Source organism: Notolepis coatsorum (assembly GCF_963971535.1).
Source record: "Notolepis coatsorum genome assembly, chromosome: 9".
NCBI lineage: Eukaryota > Metazoa > Chordata > Actinopteri > Aulopiformes > Paralepididae > Notolepis > Notolepis coatsorum.
The window spans coordinates 115,397,424-115,418,573 of NC_140173.1; the positions used below are offsets into that span (position 1 = coordinate 115,397,424).

At 41.0% G+C, this 21,150-nt stretch overlaps 1 protein-coding gene across 1 annotated transcript in view; it reads right to left on the bottom strand.

Annotated features, from left to right (window-relative positions):
• The window catches only part of zswim8 (zinc finger, SWIM-type containing 8), a 204,645-nt gene that overhangs the window by 110,352 nt on the left and 73,143 nt on the right, over positions 1-21,150 (bottom strand). The window contains exon 4 of the mRNA XM_084322223.1: positions 20,692-20,864. Within this exon, the coding sequence (XP_084178349.1) occupies positions 20,692-20,864 (173 nt within the window). The remainder of the gene's footprint in view (positions 1-20,691; positions 20,865-21,150) is intronic.

Sequence of the window (21,150 nt, forward strand, 5' to 3'; positions counted from 1 at the left end):
CAAAATCCGTTCAGCGGATTATATGTGATATGTGAGGCATGCGCCGAATACCACTCCCAACTCCCGAGCCTCTACCTCTGTCAATGCTTTGGCGATCTCGGGAATGAGCAAATCAGGGATCTAGGTGAAAAGTCACGAGCGCAAACAGGAAGAGAAACTTTCACGGAATGCATTAGAGTCAATGAGGACATCGTTGCAGCCTTTTTTCTTTTCACTTTTAACCAAAATCGCTCCTAATCACTCATTTCTGAACGGATTTTTATGAAATTTGGACAGGTTATGACTAGGGATGGGTACCTTTCACATTTGAACAGATACCGGTACCTGTGAATCGATACCGGTACCCAACGGTAGCTTTTTTCGGTACTTTAGTCTCTAAAAATGTTATCTACCTACCTCAGTTGTAAAAAAAATTATATCCAAACTTAATATTTAATAAATAAATAATGTATTATTATTACTTTATTATTATTTATATCTTACTGATGTAAAGCACTTTGAACTGCAATCCCCTGTATGAAAGGTGCTATACAAATAGTTATTATTTATTTAGAACATATATATATATATATATTATACACAATCACACACATTAAAAATATATATATGTTTTACAAATTAACTAAAAAGGTACACATCTATATATTTAAATACAAAATAAATAAAGGTATTGTATTTTACAAAATAACAAGTATAAAACAAGGGTAAACAAACCACTCTAGCAGCAATTAACTATTCTGCTGATCAAAAAATAGTCAAATACACATCTATATATTTAAATAACAAATAAATGAAAGTATTTTACAACTGATTAAACAAAAACAATCTAGCAGCAATGAACTACTCTGCTGCTGATTTGAGTATTCTAGCAGTCCTTTTTGCTCCACACTCACCATGTCCCCCGCTTTGGAGAAGACCCGTTCTGCGGTGTGTTTTGGTCTTACATAACAGCCAAATTTGTGGCTTGTTTACCGACGTCACATCTGCTACTCTTGTCCTGACTGCGCTTGCACTGTAGGTAACCTAGGGAGCTAACGTTATGTCCGACGATTAGCTACAGTTAGCTTAATAACGTTAAATGGGTTACAAATATGTGAAACTATGGAAGGAGTAAGCCGACCACTAAAAAGAAAACCCACCGCGGCAGCGCAAGCACATAAAATAAAGTGTCGAGAGGAGTGGAAGTTTGGAGATTAGTGTTTCAAGAGCAGAGGTGGAAACTGAACTACACTTTCTAACAACCTGCCCACTGTACCAAGATATCAGAGACATATACTCCCCATGAAATGCAAACACCCAAAGAGAGTTTGAAAACATGTATTGTGCCGTTGACGTGCGGTTTCGTTTTGCGGTAAACAAAACGTGACGTCATCAGACCTTTTTTTCTTTAGTAGTACCGACGTGTTTCGGTAGGTACCTTTAAAAGTACCGAATTCTGTACCCATCCCTAGTTATGACAGGCTATGGACCCAGGGTGTTTCAGCCATACAATTCTTTTGGGAAATACTACTTCTGGACTACTAACTACTACAGAAAAACGTGAGTAACAACTTTTTCTACAACTCAAGTTCAGACCTATGTTACTCTATTTCATTTGACTAAAAGTGAATTTTCTTTATTGTATCAGAAACTTCAGAATGTCAACTTTCAAAAGAGACCAGGCTCATGCATGTGCTATAAGTATAAAGTATAGTATTTTGGTTTGCAAAAAAAGTATGCAGTCCTCAAGTTCAAGTAAAAAAAACATTCGGGCCAACCACGTATATATACGTGTTTCGGATCCAACGCTTGAGGGCCAACCACGTATATATAAGTGGCAAGGTTGTTTTGGCTTTTATTCCATTGTAATATCCTACTCAATGTCACCCTGCGGCACTGCAGATTTACCCTACTCTTGGAATTCGGAAAAGTGCATTACCGGCCAGATTCTCATAGCAGCGCTGTCTCGATAATGCAGTGTTCCCTGTTACAGACCAGTGTTTTTTTTATTTTTGATCTTAAATGGGTTTTTCTGTTAGCCTAAAGCTATGCGTGTAGCCGATGGCCTGGAATAGTCTTTGGGACGCTGAATTCAGTATGCAGTAAAGGAATATATCATCAGCCAATGGACATATGGATCTACCAAATGGCGATCGAAAACTGGGAAATCCTTTTGGGGATCCAACCGGCCACAGGTAAGAGCTTTTTCACGTAAATTACAGCCCGATCGGGCCTTACTTTGATAGCCGACCAGCGAATAAGGCTACTGAGGCTAATGCCATTATTGGTAGTGATGCACCGATGTGAAATACCCCAGATACGGAATACCCCAGAACATTCTGCTATAACGTTCATATTCACGAGGCTATAAAATGGGAACGTATTGATGAAAAAAATATTTATTTAAGGCATCTTGAAGGGACGGTTTAGTGTCCATTGACAATGAGAATGGACAGATAGCACTAATATAAAGTATAGATTTAGCTCTACAAACAGCCTCACGCACAATGAAAGTTTGTTTTGAAATGCTGGCCGTATAGTGGGATTAGACGGATCCCAATGGCCCCGAATGTGTTAAGAGGTTAAGTTGTATGACGCAAGTTGTGAATGGGGGGGGGGGGGGGGGTTGAATATGCAAATAGTCGCGACAGAGTGTTAACGTGTAGTAAATAGTCATGTAGACATAACATGTAATAAATAGTCACGATAGATGTAACATCTAGTAGATAGTCATGACACGCGAGTTAATGTGTAGTAAATAGTCATGATAGAGAGTTAACATGTAGTTAATAGTCATGAGAGTCAACGTGTAAAAAACAGACATGACAGAGAGAGGAGAGAGTGAACTTGTAATACATAGGGAGGTGCAGGCAGTTTGTAGCAGGAGTATCGAAGAAAAAACAATGGGATACATGAGTCATTTAGATTAAACCACACCACAAAAAGAGGCTACCCACACACCACTTTGTATGCAGTAACTCATACTCATAGTTCCAACACCCCCACCCGCCTCTTCTTCAGTCTTCAATGCTGTAACGGATGATGTCTCCATCTGAATATGACAGTCAATGGATGGTTGCCAGTGGTAGGGTCTCTCTATGCCTCTAGGGCTAATTATTCTACACTCTGCAGACCAGAGATAAGTCCTCATTTGTGAAACTGTGTCTGTGATGTATATACATATATATATATATAAATCTGACCAATGCATAATTGATGACACATAAATGAACCATGGTTCTGATGATGAAGGCATCTTAGTGTAGAGGGTAATTAAAAAGGGAATATGGAATTATGAGATGTCCCCTCAGGGGGTGGGGGCATCTAACCAGACAACCCCCATACTACTGAAAAGTAGTAGCCCTGATATTGAAATAAGGGAGAAAGACAAAAGGAGAGTGGGAGAAACGGAGAGAGAATATTTGAGGGATAGAACCACCCAATGCCAGAATGAACCAAGGAGAAGAGAAGAATGATATAGGGATTGAGAAGAAGGTGCGTAGTAACCAATAACCAGGGTTAATAACAGGGCCTGGAGGTCGGACCTGGGAAGCCTGCATGCCTGGGGTCTTACTCCTTAATGGGATAATATGAGCAGCAGAGACGGGTACCCTCTCCTCCGTCACTGCACCACACAGACATTTACAAGACTAAATGTTAGAGAAGAAAGTCTGTTGAATGTAGGCGACAGTTGTAGACCGGCAGATCTACACGCCAAGGTTGTTTTTTCCGTAGGCTGGACAGTGTAAGACACAAGCCCAGTGAGACAGCAGGGAGGAGGCAGGCAGTGGGTTTGGCTGTGATAACTATAAGACACAGGGGAACATGCTGTGAAAACCACAGAGCCTTTTTAAAAAGGGCATGACTATATTGTGACACGCCAAGTGAGCCTCTTGCCTCCTACACTTTAATATTAATGAGTAAAAATTACCCCCAAAAAATATATTTTGGACAAAACATATTCACTAGCAAAATGAAAAATGCACACATATTTAAGACTCAATATGGTTTCTCATTTTAAATGCTTTTCGGTGCATATTAAAATTCCTATTAACTCTTTCAGTGCCACGCCTGGTTTTCCATTTTACCGCTTGAATGCCACCATCCGCACCAATGTTAACGTTAATATCGCCTAATCTATGTTTTAGATTATGGCTATGTGTCTAATCTGCCCATCGCATTATCAAAGACTATTTTCCAGACAGTGCTGTGAAGGCAGATTGTTTTTTTATCGCGTCGTTGCCGTTTCAGAGCAGTTAGAAAAGCCCCCGTTTTGATATAAAAAACAGCTCATTCTGGAGCATTCTATGAAAATCGTCTTTTAGTAGAATATTCCACAACGTTGATATTCGTCGGCCTTTTTATGAATCGTTTTCAAATAAACGCTAGATGATCAATATTATACGTGCACGCACGCACATTACGGCCACGCGCGGATAATCGCCTCGTTGATTTCCTCTCGGAGTTTTACATTGAAACCGAAAGAAGACATTTCACAAAACAGCTTATAACTTCATCAAACTTACTCTGATTATCCTACCACTGATAACATAGAGTCCTTACCTGACATCAGATGGTATCCAACTGGTATATTCCAATTCCTGATCACCATTCGAAAAAATCGATACGTGTAAATCTCCATGATCCGCGGGGATCTGAGGCTCCAGAATGAACTCTAGTAACCCCGGCTGGATCAGTGAACTGGAAAATGTGGAGTACCGGATTTTTTTCCCCATTCATTTTCATTGAGTCCATTCCAAAATCACTTATGTCATTTGGGAGACGACAGGGGGCGCTTTTTTCCACAGTGATCACCGGCGCAGCTCGGCAATACTCGGGTAGGCTCGGGTGATGCAATAATTTTTCAGATCGCAAAAAAATAATAATAATAATAATTCCGAGAAATCTCGTGAGTGGCTAGCAACCACCTATAAAAAAACACGAGAAATCTCGTGAGTGGCACTGAAAGAGTTAATACAAATATTGCATAATAAATGAGGCTCACTCTTAGCCCACGTCTTGAACACAACTCGGTCAAAACACATTATGCTAAATAGAAGCAAATGAATGGTTTCACTAATGTAAATGTAATTGCTGGGGACCATGAGAATATCATGAGGTTGGTGCAGCCTAAGAAAAAAGCTCTATCTACAAGTACTCTACTTACTTCCGTAGTAAGCTAAATTTACTTCACATCATCATCTAATGTGCTTGTTGTAGATACATATTAGTATGTGCGGCCTAATGTACTAAACCACTGATTTGATGCCTTATTGCAGGCTGGTTATGGTGGTGTTACAATCACAACATAATATACAGCAATGACTAAATTCCATTTTTGACACCTTCTCCCACATGAGCAATATATATATATATATATATATATATATATATATATATATATATATATATATATATATATATATATATATATATATAGTGGTGTGTAGGAGTGAATAGAATGCATTCTGGACTGGTTACAGGACACAATACTCAACACGACTCTATATAACTCCTTTTTGACAATTTCACAGACATAAACATTTTTGAATACATATTTTATATGTATATTCATTCATTTATAATTTTTTCTTACATTCACCATAGGAGTGAAAGAGTGGTCCACAGCTCACATACATATGTGCACAAGTAGACAGACACACACAGATATAAACAGTGAGACACCTTGAGCTTTCAAAGTCTAAGATACATTCCCTGTCTCATGCCTAGAGAGGGAGTAGGGGTGAAATGGAAAAGCTCCAGGAGTGCTCTGTTGTGGCTTGCAGCTCAGTGTGGGTTGCGTCATCATGCGAAGTGACGAGGGAGTGCTTCGGTAGCATCCAGTGTCTCGGGGAGAGGGTGACTAAGGCAGGCATGTTGGTGACAAGGCGGGCCCTGTGATCGGCCATCTGGCGCTGGGAGCTGTTAATGACGTTAGCCGGGAGGCTAATCTGCCCCATTCAAAAACGTGCCACAGCTAATGACACCGTGAGGCTCTGTGTGCACCTTGGAGAAAGGTCACGAGAAATCTGTAGGGACAATGCAGCGAGAGAAAAGGACCTGGGTGCATGAGAGAAAGAGGGACAGGTAGGTTTAGGTGTATAGGCTCAGAGAGAGATAGCAGTCCATTCCATCCTCTCTCTTGTGCATCATGTGTGCATGTCTGTGTGTGTGTCTCTCACTCTAGCAATACAGTTACCGGCTCCCTCCTCTCTATGGTGAGGTCTCCTCCCTTCAAGTGTGTCAGAAAACTAATGAGGATTTAACAGTTCAAAAGGTCACAGTGGTTTGCAGAAGGAACCATATGAAACTCATGCTATCTCACTGGCAAAGGGGGTAGATTTCACTCCAAAGTTAAGCTATTTTAAACTAGCTGATGGGAGGACAATACCATGGACATAGTCCTTTTCAAAAGGGGTTCCTTGACTTCTCACCTCAAGACATCTGAATGAAAAAGAGCTCAATAGATGCCAGCCAGGCTACATTATACTAGTAGCCACATGCAAAATTGGGCCCAAAGGATTTCCCATGCAGTACAAATGGGTTACTTTAGACTTCCTTGTAAATAAGACACCCACAGATACATACATACTAGTGTTGTCAAAAATATAGATTTTCAGATATAGAATGGCTGTCAATCTATTAAATTATTGAATCTGATTAATCGCATGATTGTCCATAGTTAATCGTGATTAATCACAAATTAATCTCATATTTTGTATCTGTTCTAAATCTACCTTAAACTGATCTTTTTAAAGTTGTAATACTCTTATCAACATGAGTAGACAAATGCTTGCTTTATGCAAAAAAATGCATGTTTATTTATTGCCACAATGAGAAATACTATCCAGAATCTTCAAGTAACTAAGATGTGCAAACTGCATTGTAAAACAAAATGCTGAAATCATGAACAAATTTAATAAAAGCTCAACAAAAAAATAACAGATGAGCATACCAATTTACCAACTGTAACTAGGGGTGTAACGATTCGACCCCACACCGATTCAATGCATCATGAAATATCTTCATTTGACCACGATTCGATTCGATGCGATTCGATTAATTTTCGATCAGTTAAAGGTACCATGTTTTGCTATTCCTTTCACTCTTTGGGCAATGTTATACAATTCCTGTGAGTCTGTGGAACACATCTGTAAAAAAAATTTTGATTGTTTTGTATTTCTATAATCAAGTACTCTAAAGCAGCACTTCAAGATTTCAAGCTGTTTTGGGCTAGGCTCCGCCCATACTTGCAAAGCGCTTTGAGTGACAGTCACCCACAGTCTGCACTGGCAGACAGAGAGAGGCATAGAGAGATAGAGGGGGATACTAATTAATTTCGCAGCGGGGGGGGCATAATCCCACGGGACAATGCATTGGTAACTTGTTTCAAATGACAATATATACCCCTGTGAATATTATTGCACGGATCAGAATACGCATGAGAGTGTGCGTTATTATATTTTGCAACAGGTTGATGTGACGCGAGTGCCAACGGGGAGAGAGCGGAGAGCGAGCGGGCGGGAGGGAGGAAGGGGAGAGGGAGGGATGCGGAGCGTTTTGCACACGCTCCCGACTGCGTGTGTGGTTCCCCGCGCGCGGTCGCAAGTGTGTGTGGGGTGCTCCGTGTCTCTCTCTCTCTCTCCTTCTCTCCCCCTCTCTCCCTCTCTCTCCCTCCCTCTCTCTCTCTCCCTCCCTCTCCCTCCCTCCCTCCCTCTCCCTCTCCCTCTCTCGCTCGTCACGGTCTGTGTCCCAACTGCGTGTGTGTGTTTCCCCGCACACGCGCGGTCGGGAGTGTGTGTAAGATGCTCCATGTCCCTCTCTCTCCCTCTCTCTCTCTCTCTCGCTCGCTCGTCAGTCTGTGTCCCGACTCTCGCAGTCGGGAGTGTGTGTAAAATGCTCTGTATCCCTCTCTCCCTCTCTCTCCCTCTCTGCTCTCTGTCAGCACCCGCGCCACATCAACCCGTTTGAGGAAGTGTCAGTATTTCCACTCGCTCTGTTGTTGAGAGAATGGTTGAGTGGGGCTGAGATATGCAGATCAGTCCCTTATTCACGTCAGCAAAACAGTCAAATCAGAATGGCTTAGTTCAGTGGGGGAGGATCTTGTCTCAACTGAATTGGAGCAATCCGCCAAAATGAGAATTAGAGACACAGACCCCATTGATACAAACCCCCATTGCTAGAAAACAATGCTAAACACTGGAAAAGGCCATTTATAAGACAAAAAGAAGAAGAAAAACACACAAATGTGGCTGGGGGAACTGATTCACTCAGCATGAATGGACTATAGGTCAATAAAAAAAGACATTAAAATAAATTAAAATTATAATTTTTTTTTATTATTCTTAATTTTTATTTATTTTAAATAATAGATTCTTAAATTTTCAAATCGATGCAGTTGAATAGTCACCTTAGGATCAATGCATTGCGATGCATCAATGCATTGTTACACCCCTAACTGTAACATTACATAGTAATTAGTAGGGATGTCCGATATTATCAGCCTACCGATATTATCGGCCGATAGGCATTAAAATGTGATATCGAAAAATATCGGTATCGGTTTTCAAAAAATTATTATAATTTTTTTTTTACATTTCTATAATCTTTATTTACCCAGGCAAGCAAGTAAGAAAAAATTCTGATTTTATTTATTGTCAAAAGTATGCATAATGTTGTGTTAATTCCACAACAAAAGATATGTAATGTTAATTACCTGAAATTATTCCGTTTTTTGGGGGGGGAAACCCTGCATATATCGGTATCGGTTGATATCGGTATCGGAAATTAACCCTTTAAATCGCCAATGACGTGTTAAGACGTCATTCCTCGCCATGCTTAATCTGCCAATGACGTTTTACAGCGTCTTTGAGATCAATATTTCAAATTTCTGTCATGGTAATCATATTTCACCGACGGATCCTTGACGGGTGCTGTGGATCTCCACTCAACTCTCCAATGGTTCAATATCGCCACCTGGTGGCTGATCGGCCAACCGGAAGTGGGGAAGTGGGGCCGGACGTGCTTGGTGTCCCCCCTATTCCGTCCGCCACTCGCTATCGCTCCCGGGGCTCCATCTCGACACACTGGATAATCGATCGGTTGCCATAACTCAATAAACAACGTTATTTGGACGTATATAGTATTATACAACCCGGAAATGGTTAATCTAGAATGATCAACATCCCATAATAGCGAACTTTTTGCTCCACGCTGATCACCCAACGGTAAGAGGAAGCTGCGGTGAGTTTCAGCGTTTTTGATTATTATCCATACAAACTGCTATGATCAATATATCACCCATACTACATGATTCATTTAACGTCGGTCATTGCATTATAAACAACCCCCCCCCCCTCCGGTCACCAGCAGATGATGAGTCATGACGTTTAGGACCTTGTACAATTGACATTTTTTATTTGACGTCAATCGCTAGCAAACTGCATTTGATGATGTAATAAATTATGCATAAATGGCTATAACTCACGTTCTATGAATTACTGCAGAAAACAATAAAAACTTATTTATACTCTGGACGGTATTTTAGTATGAATGTGTGAATGAAAAAGTTAAACGTTCCTACACCCTGAACAATAGCTAATCGATGTTGAATGGGCCATAGTAATGTCAATTTAGCGATACAATTTAAAAAGATATAGACCTGCAAAGTAGGTGAACATCTCCATAGACACATAGAGCTGGCAGGGAATGGTTTAGGATGGATATAAGCGTGGCAGAGAAAGGGTTAAGAGTTGGACAATATCGTTATATCTGTATCGGTAAAAAAGCCAATATCGAGCATCCCTAGTAATTAGGGATGTCCCGATATTATCGGCCGATATTGGCATTAAAACGTTTTTTTTTACATTTATTTAACCTTTATTTACCCAGGCAACCAAGTAAGAACAAATTCTTATTTTATTTATTGTGAAAAGTATGCATAATGTTGTGTTTTTGGGGGGGGGGAACCCCGCATATATCGGTATCGGAAATTAAGAGTTAGACAATATCGGTATATCGGTAAAAAAGCCAATATCGAACATCCCTAATAGTAATGATTACTAACACAGTGTGTTGAACTTTACACTTGAACTATTCATCCCCATTTTCTTTGTTTAAGCAGCCATTTAACGCATTGACTGCCGGGCCATGGCCCTATGGTAGCATTGCCACGCTTTAAAAGATAGGACTGAGTCACCTTGTTTGTAGAGCTATAACTATTCTATATTATAGATATGGATACAATACTATGGCCCATTTGACATCAAGTATCTATCGTTCAATATGTGAAAAATAAAAAAAGATGTGATCCATACATTCCCGTTTTATACCGTGGTGAATATGAGTATGGTTTTAGATTGGTCTGGGGTAATTCCCGAAATGCTGAGCAATAGCCTTATGCGTGTATTACATTAAAACCGTTGCCATTTCTAGCCTGGAACCGCTATTATTCTCAAATCAAATCTATATCATAGGTATTATGTTTCATCATGAATGCATGCATGGGGGGGGGGGTTTGATGCTTTGATCGCCACCAACGGCATACGTTGTGGACTCCAATGTGGACTAACGTTAACACACACACGGTCGGATCGCATTGAAGACATGCTTGGATCAACGCAAGATTGATAACATATAGCCCTTACCTTGACTAGGATGTACCCCAAAAAGAATATTCCAATTATCTGATCGCCATTCCAAGTATTGATGTTGTCCATTGTGTCGCCAACATAATACACTACACATCATGCATCGGGAGTATTTGATTCTTCTCAATCCGACCGTTATAAATGGTGAGCTTGAGCAAAAAAAATAAAACGACCCGGACCCATTACGTCGACCCACAAGCCAAGATACAATGTTTCAAAGGGTGCTCGATACCGCAGCCTGGGAGAATCTGGCTGGTACTGCACCCTCGGCGTCGCAGTATGCCTTCTACCGGCAACATACGACATTGAATGGGATATTAAAATCGACAAAAAAGGAAAAACTATCTAATAACGTATATATACGTGGTTGGCGTTCAACGGTCATCCGCCAAACACGTATATAAACGTGGTTGGCGTCCATTGAGTTAACGCAAAAGGATGACCCTCATGCATTGCAAAACGATAGGCGGCGGTATTTGCCCTTTGTGAGCTCAGACCCATTCCAGATGATAACGTCAGGCTGGATGGATGAAAAATGAATGGATATCGCTAATAAAAGAAATATGGATTAAAACCTGAGATTTCTCGGGTTTGGCGCCCAGAGCATGGCGAGTTAACCCGGACTATCTGGGGTTTGGCCTCCAGTGAGTTAATCTTGCATAAAAATAAATTAGTGCCGTTAAAAGAATTTTGCGTTAACTCGTTAATAACGTGATAACTTTGACAGCCTTAATATCGATACACCTCTTAAGCTGCGACAACCCACCGGCGGGAAGTTTTTCTGACTTTTTGCAACCGGCACACAAAATATGCACACACTAGTGGCTCGGGTGTGCATATTTTGTAATACAATATATATATCGAATTGAAGGCTTATTTGTTGCCTGTCGATAGCGACAAGATCCGACAAAATCCGTTCAGCGGTTCTCGAGTTACATGCCAGTATTTGAGGCTTGTGCAAAGTACACGGTATTGCGCAAAATACCACTCCCGACTCAGGCTGCAGTAGTTCCGTCAATCTAGATCCGATCTCGAAAATGATTGTGGATCATTGTAGCCAATGAGTGTGGCTTCCAATGATACCCCATGTGGGGATGTGTGAATCAGGGATCTAGGTGAACAACTAAATACTTTAACATGAAGCCAAATGTATTGAAGTCTACATGAGAAAACTGAGTTTTTCTTTGTACACAGTTTACCAAAATCACTCCTAATCACTCATTTCTGAATGGATCTTTATGAAATGTACTACATAAGGCCTCAGGCTATGGCTCCGTCTGGATTTGTAAGCCATACCACCTTCTGGGGAAATACTACCTCTGGACTACTAACTACTACAGAAAAACTTGAGTAACAAGTTCAGACCTATAGTAACTATTACGTTAGCACTAAAAGTGAATTTTTTTCTGGGATCAGAAACTTCAGAATGTCATCTCTCAAAAGAGACCAGGCTCATGCATGTGCTATAAGTATAATGTTGTTTTGGTTTGCAAAAAAAGTATGCAGTCCTCAAGTTAAAGTAAAGAAATTTCCACTTTTCTGCCCGCTTTATGATTTTTTATTTTTTTTTTGCCACACCATTGACACTAGTTGCCTGCGCCTGCTTTTTTCCTCACTCAGACAGTAACACGTGCTGTCGGTGGGTGCCACACACATACAGGGACAGACACACACTCAGCCTCTCCTCTCTTTCACTTGAAGATGAGAGTGTACTTGTCCATTTGTTAAATATGGCAAGAGCCTCTGTAACCGGTCTTGATTGAACAAGACAACAACAGGACTCCTGTCACAGGAGTGCTGTTTGGAAATGCTTTGCATTTGAGGCGAATGAACAAGGAAAGGCAAAGGATACGTTACTAGCAAGCCTGTAATTATATAAGAGACTACAGAGCGGTGCAGGGTGCTAATGCAACAGATATAGCAATGCACCGAACGTTAAAGGAAGGAACTCTAGTCTAGAAAACATTTCAACAGGTTGGTCACGGCTCTCATTTCAACATCACAGAAGCATTGAAACATGATGTTCCAGAAAGAAAAACATAACTCCCCTCAGAGCTGGGTTGCAATTGATTTGACCTACTATGGGCAGTAATTAATTTAGTACAGATGATAGTGTGCTTGAGAACACAGTACACCTCTATAATAAAGCATAGAAAATGCATACATATACATTTTTACATAATATCTAAGATTATTTAATTATGTATTTATGACATTTTTTAAGACATAATTTAACCCTTTATTCGCCAAGGACGAGTTTCCACGTCATTCTCCGCCATGCGTAATCTGCCAATGACGCCAAGGCGTCTTTGAGATCAATATTTCAAAAATCTGTGATAGCAATCATATTTTACCCACAGAGTCTTGAGATCCCCTGTTGATCTCCTCTCAACTCTCCAACGGTTCAAGAGCGCCATCTGGTGGCGGATTGGCGGATCGCCCAAACAGGAAATGAGCGGCAGGAAGTGGTGCTCATCCATATTCGGTCCGGCCACTCGCTATCGCTCGCGGGACTTGAGCTCGACACAATGGATAGCGATCCGTTGCCAATAACTCGATAAACAACATGATTTATACAACCTGGAAATGGATCGCATATATCAACATCCCATAATAGCAATCTTTTTGCTCCACGCTCATCACCCAACGCTACGAGGAGACTGGGGTGAGTTTCAGCCTGTTTGTTTACCATTTTCGATACAAACTGCTATGATCAATATATCACCCATACTACATGATTCATTTAACGTCGGCCACGGACTTATAAACCCCCCTCCGGTCACCAGCAGATGATGAGGCAAGACGTTTAGGACCTTGTGCAATTGAAAGTTTTATTATGACGTCAATCGGTATCAAACTACATTTGATGATCTAATATGTATTTAGGGCTATAAATCACGTTCTGCAGAATGCTGCAGAAAACGATAAAAACATATTTATACTTTAGACCGTATTTTAGTATGAATATGTGAATGAAAAAGTAGAACGTTGCTACATCCTAAACGATAGATAATTGACGTTGAATGGGCCATAGTAATGTCAATTTAGCAATACAATTTAAAAAGTTATAGCCCTGCAAAGAAGGGGAACTTCTCCATAGACAAATAGAGCTGGCAGAGGACGGTATAAGGATGTACATAAGCGTGGCAGAGAAAGGGTTAACATGAGAAAGAAATATATATTTCCAAAAATGTTGGTATTTCTCTTATAGTATTAGAGAAGCGGAGAAGTTCAGCCCGCAATGAAACACACTCGCAGTCAACCCTAACAGCTGTATTTGAACAAAAAGGATAAAGCTAAGAAAGTAAACAGGGTGGTATCGAAAATAGTACCAAATATATTGACAATACAATATTTCAATATTTTTCAAGGTATTGTATCAAAGTAAAAAGTTCCAGTATTGTGACAACACTAATACCAGGGAACAAAATAAGCACCCGTCAAGCGGCAATGGCGGGCAGATTTTAGGTTTGGCGAGTGACAATGGGAGGTCTGTCCGCCATGTGGCGGGTAACACAATTTCATGTAAAATTATTAAAACAGGGGCGGCCGGGTAGCGCAGCGGACTAAGCGTCTGCCTACCACCACAGAGACAGTGGGATTGAATCCAGCTGTGGTGCTTCCGGGTTAAAAAATTTAAACTACAGTGTGTTTTGGTCTTACGACAGTCGCCTTTTTTTGCAGCCCCAATCTCTCCTCGACGTCCTCGTGCGTCAATCGCTCCTTGTTTACTGACGTCACACCCGCCACTCATTCTGCAGCACCTGCTTGCACTATAACGTTACGACCGCCTGCTATACCGATTAGCTAACGTTAGCCTAATAATGTTGAATGGGTTAACGTTACAAATATGTGGAACCATATGGAAGGAGTAAGCCGGCCGCTAAAAAGAAAATCCACGCGGCTTTCTCAGACGAAAAGGATGAGCGGGGCCACCTAACAAAAGAAAGTTTCGAGAGGAGTGGAAGTTTGAAGATAGCGGTGTTTCAAGACACTGGCTAGGCTACTGGGGGCTGTAGTGGTGAGTTGTTAACACTTTAAGTGCCGAAAACGTGTTTAGGCGTCTTTCCTAGCCATGCTCAAGTTGCCGAGGACGCCGTAACTCATCTTTGATATCAATATTTCAAAAATCTGTGATCGGAATCATATTTTCCATCCGCAGCCTTCACACACAGTTCTGAGCTCATCTCAATCCTCTAGCGGTTCAAGAGCGCCAACTGGTGGCCGATCGGCAGAAGCGCCAAACAGGAAGTGATGTGGATGAAGTGCTGATCGTCCATATTACTTCCGGGCACTCTATAGGTCCCGGGACTCGATCTCGACACAATACATAGCGATCCGTTGCAAATAACTCGATAAACAACATGATTTGGACGTATATACTATTATACAACCTGGAAATAGATCGCGTATTTCTACATCCCATAATAGGAATATTTCAGTTCCACGCTCATCGTCCAACGGCGCGAGGAAGATACGGTAAGATTCAGCGTTATTTTTTAACGTGTTCGATATAAACTGCTCTGATGATCATATCACCCACACTAGATTAATGATATAACGCTGCCCACGGAATTATAAACGATCCCCCGCCCATCCGGTCATCATCAGATGATACGTAGAAACTTCTAGAAGTACGTCCAATTGACATTTTTGATCTCGCACAGATTCCTACCAAACTGTATTTCATCATCAATATAATGCATTTGGGGCTATAAATCACGTTCTGGAGAAAGCTGCAGAAAGAGATGAAAACATACTTATACTTTAGACCATATTTTACTATGAATATGTGAATGAAAAAGTTTAACGTTGCTACACAATGAACAATACATATAGGACCTTGAATGGGCCCTAATAATGGCAATCTAGCAATAGAATTTAAAAAGTTATAGCCCTGCAAAGAAGGGGAAATTCTCCATAGACAAATAGAGATGGCAACGGAAGGTATATCATGAATTTAGCCTTAGGCAATCAAAGTGTTAACTTGTTCCGTGTGCCGCAAGTATGTCAAAAAGAAAAACAGAAACAACACGTTTGTCATTGTCGTGTTACTTCACAGTACAAATACGTGAGTCCTCTGCTGTGGTTGCGAGTATCCTTTAGCTTAACTCCGTAGCAACATCACACAGGTGTATCTCTCTCGCCCCTCCCGTACCTACCCCTTGACCGAGTACGGTGGCCTGTACACTGTCGTATAACGCACACACATTAACACTTTGGATGCCACCAACGCTATAAGTCGTTAGTTCATGCCGCCAGTTGAGTGCCCGCCAACGACATATATCGTTTGTTTGCCGTATTTTTTTTAATTGGCGATTTGAATTCATCAATCGAGCCTCGGGTTAGTGCTGCAGAGTCTCTCTGAGCTCAATTGGGAAGATAACGCACCCTATCGTCTCTCCCTGTGTAACTGCACCCCATTACATTACACTGCTGAAGGGGGGGTGGTCAGTTTCCTCATTTAATTTTTCCCTCAAGGCATCTGAAGGATCGATTGTGCTCACCGGCCCGGAAAAAGCGTGGATTATGTATTTACAGGACTCAACACTAATCACTAAGCGTGATCGATATTTGGAATGGCGATCAGGAATTGGAATAATCTTTTTGGATAACATCTGATCTCAGGTAAGGAATCTATTTTACCAGTCTTGGGATAATTCGTTTTTTTCACCTATATCTCAGCGTGTCCCATATCATGTGTGTGTGTGCGTGTGTGTGTGCGTGTGCTGATCAGGAAATAAGATAATCGATTTTTCAGCCCGCTTCTCTAGCGTGCATAAGTACACATATACTATCGATAATCTAGCGTTTATTTGAAAACGATTAATAAATAGGCCGAAAAATTACAACGTGTTTTGTGTATTCCACTAAAGCGCGATTCCTGCAGAATCACTTTTTTTTTGGAAGTTTCCAAAAACGAACGTTTTTCAAAATGGTATAAAACGGAAATGTACCGATAAAAAACAATCCGTTTCGACAATGTTGACTGCAAACAAGTCATTGATAAGCGACGGGCGTATTAGACACATAATTTAAGTTTAGTTTATGCGTTCGCAAATGTGCTCGCCCTCCCATTGACTACAGCGCTGGCACTCAAGCGCTAAATCGGGCGCCCCCTGCTGGCACTCAAAGTCTTAAGATTGACTTGTATTGATTAATCAATCATCAATCAATATATTAAAATAATTTGCTTAAAATGTTACTCTGGCCTCTTATTTAACCCTTTATCTACTTGAACGTAATACCTTATCTACTTGAAATGTACTGAACAAAATGTATATGACACAGAAATGCGTTTTTGAATTTTTGACTGGTAAAAAATCTGCCTGGCTGGTAAGCCAAAAAGTAAATTTTGTTCCCTGACTAATACATACACTACACACATATATATATATATATATTATACACACATTCATTCACAGTTCAATTTCTGTAAAACATCCCACTTCCAGAACATATCTTTGTCACAATTGTTTGATAACTATGTTTGAGGGACCCTTGCTAAAAATGTGTGTGAATACTCCCCAATATTGGTATCTGCCTCAAAAATCCAGTATTGGTAATACATGCATACGCATACAGCATATCAGGGTTTCCAAGACATACCTACACTGTGATATCAGGGGACAGCAGACCCAGTCCACCCACACATAATCAGAACCTCACACACACCCTTTTCACACATACACACAAAACCCTCAGAGCCAACACACAAACATTTTCACAGACCGACAAACTGTATGTACACACACAGTACACGCCAGTCTCCAACACATCCATACAGTGTCTGCTGACAGTAAAGTAAAGGCCCCCTTCAAAAGCCAAATATAAAAGGGAAAAGAAGCAAGCAGGCAAACCTATCTGGACAGGAAGTGATGGATTTCAGCCTCCCGTGTCCACATTCTTCTCAAGTTGTTTTTTGAGAGGAGAGGGGGGGGCTGTCCACCCCACTTACTCTCTCCATTTATTGAAGCAGTAGGAATGCTCAAGGGTAAGTAGGGGAGACAAGGGTAAGTAGGGGAGATGAGGGAAAGAAGTAGCGCTGCACCGATGCCACTTTGTCACTGCCAATACCCATTCTGAATACTAAACCAACCCCACCCATGAGTTTTACTCAACAGTATAGGCTCAGTGGACGGAAATGATTGAGATGTACCGGTAATTCATTTTCACCATTGGAGGCATCTACCTAGGGTTGGATATTGTTTGAGGCCAGGTTTTAGGTAGTTGTTCCTTATCTTCATTGGGGAAAGTCTGGGGCTCTTGCAAAATTGTGGATTTTATGGTGGTTTTTATTGTGGATCTATTGTGATGTCACTTGTTCATCTGTGACGCCCATTGAGGCAATTTGTTGTGATTTCGGGCTATACAAATAATTATTTGAACATTTTCAATACCAGTATCAATACAGATACCTGGAATTCGATCGATACTAAAACGCTACTTTTTCCCCCCCGATTCCATACTTTGCGGAGTTAAGCCAATCAGAGGCTTTGTTACATTTTGGATAAATTTAAAGTGTGGTTTAACAGAGGACATTTTATATCATGGAACAAACATGCTTACTTACTGACACTGATGAGATTAACTACTTAGGTATCTACATTTGCCATCGTTTCACAGTGTCATTCGATACCAAATTCCGTTACCATAGCATTTTTCAATACGATACTCGATAGTATTGAAGCAATTGGATCGATACCTTGAAAGTATCGCATTTCGATAACCAGCCCTGTATTTCAGAATTGGGAAATTCTATTACCCTATTTCCAATACCCTATTTGAGTCTTTTGCTTTTGGACCAATATCCAATTCCAGACATGACATTCATGGGAAGAAGGTTCACCCTGGATTTAACCCAGAGCTCGCAGGAGCAAAGTGTTCCAGAAACTGGTTCTGATCGGATTCATCATGGTATACAAACTAATTCTAACCAGATTCAATCATGAGTCAGCTGGGATACAATGGATCGAGAAAAGGGAGTCGTATTTAATTACAAGTTACAAACTAGGTTCTTGTCAGTTGCATGAGGTGGTAAACTATCCAATTCAGACACAACTCAATGTACCCATGTTGCATGTAAAAGCGGTTTGTGTAATGCCAGCCTTAGAATGGATGGTGGGTTTTAAATTGGTGTGGCATGCATTGGTTTGGCCAGCTAGGGTGTGAAAATGACACATTCCAGTTCTTGATTGAAAGGGGTTTAAAAAAGGACTCAGCCTACAGTGCCCAACACTAAAAAAAACTGAATACAAAATGTACACCATTGCCTTTAACCTTAACACATTAACTGCCACGCTTATATCCATCAATGTTTGATCACTGCCAGCACTGTAAGTCTATGGAGATGTTTACCTTCTTTGCAGGGCTATAACTTTTTAAATTGTATTGCTAAATTGACATTACTATGGCCCATTCAACATCGATTATCTATCGTTCAGGATGTAGGAACGTTTTACTTTTTCATTCACACATTCATACAAAAATACCGTCTAGAGTATAAATATGTTTTTATCGTTTTCTGCAGTAATTCCTAGAACGTGAGATATAGGCATAAATGCATATATTAGATTATCAAATGCCGTTTGATACCGATCGACGCTATATTAAAAATGTCAACTGTACATGGTCCTAAACGTTATGACTGATCATGCGCGGGTGAACGGGGGGGGGGGGTCGTTTATAATTCCGTGATCGTCATTAAATGCTTCATGTAGTATGGGTGATATATAGATCAGAGCAGTTTGTATGGATAATAATGAACAAAAACGCTGAAACTCACGGCAGCTTCCTCTTAGCGTTGGGCGATGATACTGGAGCAAACAGATCCCAGTTATGTGATGGGGATCGAGGCGATCCATTTCCGGTTTGTATAATACTAATATACGCCCAAATCATGTCGATTATTGAGTTATGGCAACGATCCATATCCACTGTGTGTCTTGAGTCCCGCAACGATAAACGAGTGGCCGGACGGATTTAGGGGACGGACCGAGCTCCAACGGGCATATCCGGTTTGGCAACTCGCCGATCAGCCACCAGGTGGCAGTATTGAAGCATTGCAGAGTTGTGCCGGCTCAGACAGCATCAGACCAGCCTCCGTGAGGGAAATATGAATACCATGGCGAAAATATGAAATATGATCAGAATAACGTCGTACGCCGTGATCTGGCAGAATTCGCATGAACTTGAAAAGCGTTGTATGACGTTTCTGGCGGAGAAAGTGTTAAGCCCGGAGCCTATTTTCTGAAAATCCGCCTAAGAATACATACCTAAGTAAATGGAAGATTGCTCCACTTCTACAAGGTCCATTTGTATGTTCCTGGTATCTGGTACATCTATGGACCTCAGGGAATGTATTCCCAGTGTCAGAAATATCGTGTCCTTTACTATGCTTGAGTAAATTGTAATGAACCATCTTTGACGGTGAATAACACCATGCTAACATTGACCAAAAGTGAAAAGGGATCAAGTGTACTATAAATCTAAGCAAATTAACAAAGGAAAGATGATTTACAGGGGTTTTTGTAGATACAGTACTACATTTTTCCATCTGGACGCATCCAATTTGAAATAAATTAGCTTATTATGGCCAAGTCATACATCTATGGATCGGGCCAAATCTCCTCTTTCCAATGTCAGAGTTAAATCTGGATTTAGTACCACCAGGCACCCGTTACAGGGCAGCAAAGACTGAATGAAATCTACTGTAAGTAAAGTTACTTTTTTATAATGTCCATAGCTCCGCCATTGTTATTTGAAAGATATATTTTTTGACGGGACAGGAGGGAGAGAGAGAGAGAGAGAGAGACGTCTATTTTATGTAAAGCACTTTTAATTTCCTCAATGTATGAAAAGTGCTTTAGAAATAAACTTCCCTTGCATGAATAACAGACCAACACATGATCAGACACAGACGCAAAAATAAAGACACCTATATGCCTATCAAGACGCATATCAGCTCTCTCTCTCTTTCTGTCTCTCACTATGTACAGTATCTTCTCTCTCTGTCTCTCTGCCTGTGTCTCTCTCTCTCTCCCTCACACACACACACACTTACATTGTGGATCCTGAAGAGGCAGAGGGCCACCACATGGGCGCACCACTTGGCCCCGGCACCACAGGTGCAGCTGCAGGAAGTGATGCGACAGCGGTCGAACATGACCGCCACATTGTAGGCTCCTTTTGATTGGCCAGCCTGGGATGACACCACCGTGGCACTGAGGTGGAACCCTGGGTTGGAGCAAGAGAGAGAGAGAGAGATGAAGAGGGGGAAAGAGAAAAAAGAGACAGATACAGAGAGAACGAAAAGGGATGGATGGATGAAAGAGAACAAATGAGAAAGGTTAGTCTTCATTCCTATCTATGTTTTCTAATTCTTCTCCGATCACACACAGAACATCTGAATCACCTTAATTTGCTAAATCCTCGTCAAAGTAAGGCTAGCTTTATGCAATCCACGTGTTGAGCTAGGAGGTAGGCCTACTAGACATACTGTAACAGGCTTTCATACTTCATT